At 45.6% G+C, this 9,564-nt stretch overlaps 1 protein-coding gene across 1 annotated transcript; it reads right to left on the bottom strand.

Moving 5' to 3' along the window:
* Nucleotides 1–5,587: 5,587 nt before the first annotated feature.
* On the bottom strand, nucleotides 5,588–5,899 carry KRTAP17-1 (keratin associated protein 17-1). Its single transcript, XM_028096327.1, has one exon. It carries the CDS (start codon nucleotides 5,897–5,899, stop codon nucleotides 5,588–5,590), a length of 312 nt encoding a protein of 103 aa, XP_027952128.1.
* Between the last annotated feature and the right edge of the window lie 3,665 nt (nucleotides 5,900–9,564).

Here is a 9,564-nt window from a genome sequence, read left to right as displayed (position 1 = left end):
GGTGGGGGTGCCTCTGCTCCCTTGTGAGTGCTGAGAGGGGTGCTGCCTGACTGGGGCAGCTCTCTGGGGCCCTCAATTTTATACCCCCTCACCGACATGTGCTGTTTGGAGCCCCTGCATCTTTTCCTCATTGCTGTTTGAGCCAGTTTTCAGAGGAACATCTTATTATGCCAAGGTTTGTTGATCTGGAAGTTGTTTATCCACCCATAAAGAAGTTGTTTGTTTATTGACTTGCTAAATTTGGAATCCTTGGAGCAACAGGTCATCTTGGAATAAGCATCATTGCCTTCAAACTGAATGACCTGTGTTTCTGAGCGTCATGAGCAGGGGAAGAAGAAAGGAACTTATAATTTATCCATCTTCTAGTCCTCTGTACCAGGTCCTCTGGGGGACACAGGTGTGCCTACATGAATAGGACCCACTCACCCATCCCCACAGATCTCAGTCTCTGGTGGGCAGACATACATTCAGATAAACTCATTGCAATGCTATGGTAAAGTCAACAATAGACATATAGGGATTAGTAGAGGGGAGCTGTGGTGAGCTCTGTGGGAGAGGGGCTATCTGGGCTGGATTTTAAATGACTGCACTTTACAGCAATGGTCCTATTTAAAACCATCAGCAATCCCCTGAGATAGGAATTCATCTCTCCCCATTATAGGTAAAGAAGAAGAAAGAAAAGGTTGGAATCAGAAAGTTTAAGTCACTTGCTAAAGATCCCACCCAGCTTGCCCCCTAATCTAGGGCTGCCCTCCTTCCTTCTCACCATTCTGTCTAGTCTGACCTTTCTTAAGAGACTTTGTCAAACCCACATGTCATAGGCTTAGCCCACTGTGTTGTCCTCCATCCTGTTCAATGAACAGCCCCGCCCCAGACCACTGGCTCTACCTGTCCCTAGAAAGCACTTGACCTAGCCTCTCTGCTTCTCCTCCCTGTGTTCCTTCCACCCACCCACACTTCAAGCATTCAGTGGCCCTCAAGAATCCCTCTTGATTTTGGTGATTTTAATAGCTCCTAAAAGAAAGACACCTCAAAGACCCAAAGGATAAAGAGGGAAGACAAGAGATCTTTTGCAAAGACATTGTGAACAAAAGCAAAGAACACAAATGCTTTCTCAAAGCATGTCAATGCTACTATTTGAGACAGACATGAGATGAGAAATGTACCCTAGGTTTCTAAACACCAAGGCCTGACATCCTTGCTCAGTAAAGGCCTGCCTCCACTATGTGCTTTCAACATCAATGCAAATGCAAGCTCTCCTTTAGAAAAGCTGAACCATTGTGCCATCCATTCATCATCTCTCCCTTCATTCATTAATTTATGCATTCCCTCAATTTCTCTTTCATTCATCCATTCAATTCAGCCATCACTGGGTTCTGTGTAAGGGATACAAAAAGAATTAGCTGCAATTCCTGTCTCAAGGAGTCCAAGTTTAGGAGAGAAATAGATACATCCATAAGCAATTATGGTACAGTCCACATACAAGTGCTATGACAGATAGACGCCTGAGTTCCTATGGAGGCACCCAGGAGAAACACCAACATGGTTTTTAGGAAATTAGGGAAGCCTTCTCAGAAGCATGATACATTTAGGGAGCAGTAAATGGTTCCATATCCAGGATGAAAGGTACACGGGGACAGGAAGGAACAGCAATGGGACTAGAAGGGTACTCAATCATGAAAAGGCCTTGTGCACCATGATAAGTAGTTAGATTTTACACTGACACCTGGGTGCTTGACCATGTTTGCCTTTTGGAAAGACCTCTCTGGCTGTGGTGAAGGTATAGGAGAAGGAGGGCAAGTCTGGAGCCAGGGAGACCATTAGGAGTCTGGGGCAATTACTCAAAATCTTCATAGTGACAACCTGAACTGGGCAGTGCCTTGGGCCTGGAGCAATATGAGAGGTTGTAAAGAGGCAGAATCAATAGAGCTGGTGGTTGAAAGTGGAAGATTAGGAACAAGAAGTGTCATCCTTGAGGTGTAGCTCTCAGACAGTTGGAAAAGAAGACTTTTGGACAATTTTGCAGAGGGCAAAGCAGAGAAGGAGCCCCCAAAATCCTGATCCCCACCTTTCGAGGTCCTCTCCATGCACTTTCTCTTCCACAGCTAAGCCAGCAATGAAATTCACATGGAGATGGCCTTCCTCCCACAAGTCCCTTATAAACTCTCTCAGCTGAGAAATTCAACATGGCATCATCTGTTATGCTGGAATGTCATCTCAAAGAATCCTTCCCTGCTATGTAGAATAAGCAGATCTTTTAACAATCAAGCCTATTTCTACTTTATTCTTATAGCTCTCGTCTCCCTTAACATTATATAAGCATCATGAGGGCAAGGATTTTGTGTATTCACTCATATATACCCAGCACCCAGAGCAATATTTGATACATAGGCAGTTCACAATTAATATTTATTGATGAATGAATGAGGACCTCTGTGGACAACTAAGAAGGGCATCTCTTTGTCAGTAATTCAAAGAAATCACTACACTGCTCTCACCCATCAGGAGACCATGACCATGAGCAATGCAAGTATCAGCTACTCTGAATCACAGCTACTTGATGCAGACCTGTTGTTCTCTTGGCAATTTTGTCCCATTGGCATGCTCTGGCTGTGGTTTTGTCCTGGGAATTAAAGAGCTAGTTCTCAAGAGGCCAATTCCAACAAGAGCAAAAATGACCTAAATAGTAGAGTCTGAAACTGAACCAGGGCAGATTCAAATTTTGAATTCTCTCCCAAGTAAGACACTACTAATACTGCTGGGCTTTTAAATGAAACCAAGAAATGAAAACACAATGAGCTACCACTGTGCAGCTGCTAGGAAAGCTAAAAATAAAAAGACTGACAATATCAAGTGTTAGCAAGGACACAAAGCAACTGGAACTTTCAGACATTGTTGGTGGGAATACAAAATGGTATGGCAAGACAGTTGCAAAACAGTTGGGTAGTTTTTTATAAAGTGAAACATTCCCATACTATTTATCCAGCAATCCAATACCTAGGTATTTATCCAAAATAAATGAAAACATATGTCCACACAGAAACTTATACATAAATGCTCATAGCAACTTTCTTCATAATAGCCAAAAACTGGAGACAACCCAAATTCCCAACAGTAGATGAATATTTTTTCATGCACTTTATTCATACAATGTAATATTATTTAACAAAAAAGAATGAACTATTGATACCTGAAACAAGGATGAATATAAATGATGTTATTCTAAGTGGAAAAGAGTTCACCCTGCATGATTTCATTTACAGGAGATTCTAGAAATGGCAAAATGTATAGTGACATAAAAACTGATGGTTGCCTGAGGCTGGGATCAGGGGTGGGGAGGATTGCCTGCAAATGGGGCACTAGAGAATTTGAGGGATGATGGCAAGTTCTGTATCTTGAATGCTGTGGTGGTGACTTAAGTATATACAATTGTCAAATTTCATCAAACTGTACATTACAACTGTATGTACTTTATTATATATAAAGTATACCTTAATGAAGTTGGTTTATAAAAAACAAATTTTCACTTTGCATAATCCCCTCCAGTTCCATCCATGTCAATGCAAATAGTGGGTATCCATCTTTTCTGATGGCTGAGTAATATTCCATTGTATATATGAACCACATCTTCTTTATTCATTTGTCTGTTGAAGGGCATCTCAGCTCCTTGCACAGTTTGGCTATTGTGGACATTGCTGCTATGAACATTGGGGTGCATGTGCCCCTTCTTTTCACTACGTCTGTATCTTTGGGGTATAGCATGGAGGACCACAGGGGAAGGAAAGGAAAACTGAATGGGAAGAAATCAGAGAGGGAGACAAACCATGAGAGACTCTGAACTCCGGGAACCAAACTGAGGGTTACAGAGGGAGGGGTGTGGGAGGATAGGGTAACAGGGTGATGGGTATTAAGGAGGGCACGTGTGGTGATGAGCACTGGGTGTTATATGCAACTAATGAATCGTTGAACACTACATCAAAAATTAATGATGTACTATATGCTGGCTAATTGAACATAATAAAAAATAAAAATAAATTTTAAAGAACAATTTTTTTAAAGGCAAAAACATAAAAATAGTGTAATCCCAGTTTTATTTGTAAATGTGCTTAGAAAGGAGTCTGGAAATATCTCTGTCAGTAATAAATGCTGAAGTTGAAGTTGAGAATCCAGGTGGCTATTATTCCTTCTTCATTTTTTTCTGTATTTTTTCTTATTTTCAGAGATCATTGCCATGTTTATAATCAAAACATATATTTTTGCTTGTTTGTTGACTGAAACATTGCTTTGCAGGAATAAAAAATAACTATTGTTCTCCTAAGGCAAGAGCAAAATAAATTTTATTCCACATGTAGCTTAAGATCATGTTCAGCAAAGAGTTGAATCAACTATCTTCTGAATTTTAGCCTTCCAGCTGGACTCACACACACCTGGCTGAGGCCCCACCTAGCAGATGGACGTTCTCCCCTCTCATCCCTGGGACTCAAGCAGAAGAAATACAGCTGGTTTCAGGACAAGAAAACCTGACCCAGAAGAGGGAGACTTTGTCAAAGCATTTGGCTAGAAGAAAGAACTGGAATTCCCAGAACATCCATAGGCACTGTGTTCACAAAGTTCTGCCACATGAATCTCTTCTGTTCCAAATCAAGCTTGTTTTACCAAAGCCTCTTCCTGACTTTGCCAGAAAGTTCTGACCAAACCTGGAGTCCTCCTGCAGAACCATTCTAGGGGAACTATACTGCTGAAGGAAACCATACCCCATGCTCAAGATTAAACCTTGGCCAGCCTCAGCATTTACCATTTACTGCATTTTAAAAATGCAGGTCCCAAGGCCGCCACCCTGGAGCTAATGGATAAGATCTCTAATGGTGAAGCCTACGAATCCTGTTTTTAAAACCTCCCCAAGTGAATCTCATGCAGCACATGGAAGCTTTAGTCTACATCTGGGGTTCTCATTCAAAACACAGATTGCCAGGCCACACCCCTGTGGATTCTAACTCTGCCTGTGTCGGGGAGGGCTCCAGAATCTCCATTTTAACTAGCCCCCAGACATTTCTGATGCAAGGGGATTCTGGTCCACAAACCACATTTCAAAAACCCAGTTGTGGACGCCAGAGTAAATTTTCCCGGCCCAGTGCCCAAGAGGGAGCCAAAGAAGAGGCCGGAGAACTAATTTGGTTATGCCAGCAAGCTCGAATTTATTAAGAAGTTAACAAAGAGAAATTTTTGCACTCAAAAGCAGCAGAAAGCTGAGGAGGCGGGTCAGTTCCAAAGCCACCTTGAGTTAAGAGGACGCCTCACAGTGACAAGACATTTAAGTCCATGAAAATAAAGCCATGGGGATTCACCCTGTGAGCTTCAGGGATCACTCTGGACGGGACCCAGCTTCCATTTCTCACCAGCATCTGGCTCTTATTCTCAGGGCCTTGAAACCCCAGGGCAGGTGTTGGAGAACAAGCCCTCACCTACAAATAACACGGAGGCAGGACGCTGTCTTGGGAGCCAGGAAGGTCCTGGAGACAAGGAGTCTTTCCACCTGCAGCAGGTGGACGCTTTGCTTGGGCCACCTCCTTGGACGGGGCAGAGGGCTTCACTTCGTCTCGCAAACAGGCGTAGGCTGGCAGCAGACGGGGCCGCAGCAGCCGGACGAGCCGCAGCAGCTGGAACCGCAGCAGCCGCTCCCACAGCCCCCACAGCCGGAGCCGCAGCCGCTCCCGCAGCAGCCGCCCCCGCAGCAGCCGCCCCCACAGCCGGAGCCCCCGCAGCCGGAGCCCCCGCAGCCACAGCAGGAGCCACAGCAGGAGCCGCAGCAGCCGCAGCAGGCGGGCTGGCAGCAGCACACTTCACAGCAGTCTTGGTCTTGAGGGCAGCAGGTGAAGCAGTCCCCTGGGCAGCACCCCATGGTCCCGGCGGGTCAGGTGGCAGGTGAGCAGCGCGGCCAGAGTTCCCCACGTCTGAGGGTGGCCGGTGGCCAGCAGCTTTTATAGCCCCTCCGCGGAGGGTGTTGGCACAGGGGGCAGGATGTTTCCTTTGTTATTATTTATGCCAGTTTCCATAAGAACGTTTCATTAGCTGCCTGTTTATTTTCCAGCTCTGAGTACCTCAACTCATAAAAAAGCCCCACTCGGCCCAACTGCTATTTGTCCAGAGGGTAAAAATACATCTTCGGAAAGACCTGTCATCATGGCCAAACACGGGCCAGCCATCATTAGCCCAGGTTGGAGAGAGCCATGGACTCTGGCTCTGGAATGGGCGCTGTCCTTGTGCGTCTCCTCTGGCGGCAAGTGGGCAGCCCACCCCTTTCATCACTAATGCTCATCCTGGAAAATCAGAATGGTAAAAGCTGGATGTCCCGTGCCTCCTGCGGCTCCTCCCAGGTGGCAATGGCATCCTCATGCCGGCCCACGTGAGCAAGGCAAGCATTTGTGACTGTGTGTGGTATGTGGAGTGTGCCACACGATTGTTTGGGCTTGGTCAGTGAGCATCAGTCATGATTAATAACTGCCTTGTGAAAAGGAAAGAGACTCATCATAAAACTGCAAGAGGTGGGAGCCACGTTCTCCCTGGACCTCCTGGTGAACTGAACACACACTCCTCTCTAAGTGGGCGGGAATACCACTGTTCAGAACCCTTTCTTCAATGGAAGGAGATGGTGGGGGGGGGTGAGGAGAAGGAGGGGAAGAGGAGAGAAAGGAAGGAAGAAAGAAAATTGAATATTCAAAACATCACATGAAAATGGGAATGTTGTACACTTTTTTTTTTTAAGAGTTCCAACTTTATAGACCATCTGGCAGAATGAGGGATCAGGATAGGAGACTCACAGAGTACCATTCCAGGGAGAAAAAATGCTTTTGGAAAGAGGCAAGAATCCACAGAGGATTCAGGTCCATGTGTAAATTCTGAAACAGGTCAAAATTCCTATCCCCATGTTGGGTTTGGTACCTTGTCATACTCTTGGAATGGTAATGGCAACCCTGGAGACTAGGGTTCAGCTTTTGGAAGGCAGCACCCAGAGAAGGGGGTGGAGCGGGAGGTGGGTATGGAAGGTGGCAGTGGGAGTGGAGATCTGAATCAGGAGACACAGCCCTTCTGTTTTAATTTGCATTTTCTTTTTAGATGGGCCTGGAGGTAAGGCAGCCTCTAAGACGGGCTGGATGGACTGGGAAGGGTGGGGGCAGATGATGGGTTGATTGGATCCAATAGGATGCTCAGTACTTCAAGGGGTGTGGAAATGTAGAAATGGGAGAAAGAGACCATGGGGTCCAGGGTCTCTAACCCTGATTTTGCATCAGAATTGCCTAAGGCAGGGGCTTTTGAAAAATGCAGAACACCCCAACCTGTACCCCAGTCCTGTTAAATCAGAATATGTGTTCATGGGAGCTTAAGAAACTATGTATTTTAAAGTTTCCCAGATGATGACTCAAATTCTCAAATAGATTAGGAAGCACTGATATAATTTAATGCCACCATGACCATCACCCCCAAGCCCTTTTTTTCTGCAAAAGTTGATACCAAGTCCCAGAGAGGACACATTAATGATAGAGTAGATTCAAGGCCCAGATGTTCTGTTTCCTGGTCCCTTGTTGCTTCCATCACTCCACATCCACAAATGGATACCTCTGGGTAAGTATAACACAGTGATGTCCATAACAGACACATCCTTTTCATCCTTTTTTTTCTTAAGATTTATTTATTTATTTTAGAGAGAAAGAGAGAGTGCAGGGGGATGGGCAGAGGGAGAGGCAGAGAGAATCTCAAGCAGACTTCCACCCCGCTGAGCATGGAGCCCAACACAGGGCTCAATCTCACGACCCTGCGATCATGACCTGAGCTAAACAAGAGTCAGACACTTAACTGACTGAGGCCCCAGGCGCCCCTCATTCTTTGTAATGACAGGTGATACATTCACATGAGAAAGGCACCGAAAGGTGTGCTTTGCAAAGTCTCTCCTCTTTCTGTGTCCACCAGTCCGTTTTCTCACCTCTCATCCACCCTCCCCTGATCCCAGTCTGCACCTAAATTTCCTCATCTATAAAATGGTAATTATGATAATAATAGTGCCAACCTCATAGGCTCTTTTCAAGATTAAATGAGTTATACAAGACAGAAGAGAGAGAAATTAAGGAGTCAATCCCATTTACAGTTGCACCCAACTTTTTCGCAACGGGTTTGCTGCCAGAACACAGGTGTCGTGAAAACCACTGCTCAACCTAAACCAAAATGGGAAAGGAAAAGACTCACATCAACATCGTCGTCATTGGACACGTAGATTCGGGCAAGTCTACCACTACTGGTCATCTGATCTACAAATGTGGTGGGATCAACAAAAGAACTATCGAAAAATTTGAGAAGGAGGCTGCTGAGATGGGGAAGGGCTCCTTCAAGTATGCCTGGGTCTTGGATAAACTGAAAGCTGAATGTGAACGTGGTATCACCATTGATATCTCCCTGTGGAAATTCGAGACCAGCAAGTATTACGTGACCATCATTGATGCCCCAGGACACAGAGACTTTATCAAAAACATGATTACAGGCACATCTCAGGCTGACTGTGCTGTCCTGATTGTTGCTGCTGGTGTTGGTGAATTTGAAGCCGGTATCTCCAAGAATGGGCAGACCCGTGAGCATGCCCTTCTGGCTTACACACTGGGTGTAAAACAGCTAATTGTTGGTGTTAACAAGATGGATTCCACTGAGCCACCCTACAGCCAGAAGAGATACGAGGAAATTGTTAAGGAAGTCAGCACCTACATTAAGAAAATTGGCTACAACCCTGACACAGTAGCATTTGTGCCAATTTCTGGTTGGAACGGTGACAACATGCTGGAGCCAAATGCTAACATGCCTTGGTTCAAGGGATGGAAAGTCACCCGTAAAGATGGGAATGCCAGTGGAACCACACTGCTTGAAGCTCTGGATTGCATCCTGCCACCAACTCATCCAACTGACAAGCCCTTGCGTCTGCCTCTCCAGGACGTCTACAAAATTGGTGGTATTGGTACTGTCCCTGTGGGCCGAGTCGAGACTGGTGTTCTTAAACCTGGGATGGTGGTCACCTTTGCTCCAGTCAATGTTACAACTGAAGTAAAGTCTGTTGAAATACACCATGAAGCTTTGAGTGAGGCTCTTCCTGGGGACAATGTGGGCTTCAATGTCAAGAACGTATCTGTCAAAGATGTTCGTCATGGCAATGTGGCTGGTGACAGCAAAAATGACCCACCAATGGAAGCAGCTGGCTTCATGGCTCAGGTGATTATCCTAAACCATCCAGACCAAATCAGTGCTGGATATGCACCTGTGCTGGATTGTCACACGGCTCACATTGCTTGCAAGTTTGCTGAGCTGAAGGAGAAAATAGATCGTCGATCTGGAAAAAAGCTGGAAGATGGTCCCAAGTTCTTGAAATCTGGTGATGCTGCCATTGTTGATATGGTTCCTGGCAAGCCTATGTGTGTTGAGAGCTTCTCTGACTATCCTCCTCTGGGCCGTTTTGCTGTTCGTGACATGAGACAGTTGCTGTGGGTGTCATCAAAGCAGTGGACAAGAAGGCAGCTGGAGCTGGCAAGG

This window comes from Eumetopias jubatus, unplaced genomic scaffold (assembly GCF_037043125.1).
Source record: "Eumetopias jubatus isolate StellerSeaLion01/CBP00866 unplaced genomic scaffold, mEumJub1_p1.0 scaffold_10, whole genome shotgun sequence".
Classification (NCBI taxonomy): Eukaryota; Metazoa; Chordata; class Mammalia; order Carnivora; family Otariidae; genus Eumetopias; species Eumetopias jubatus.
The sequence above is the reverse complement of the archived record's forward strand: the minus strand, read 5'-3'. Positions and strand labels throughout refer to the sequence as shown.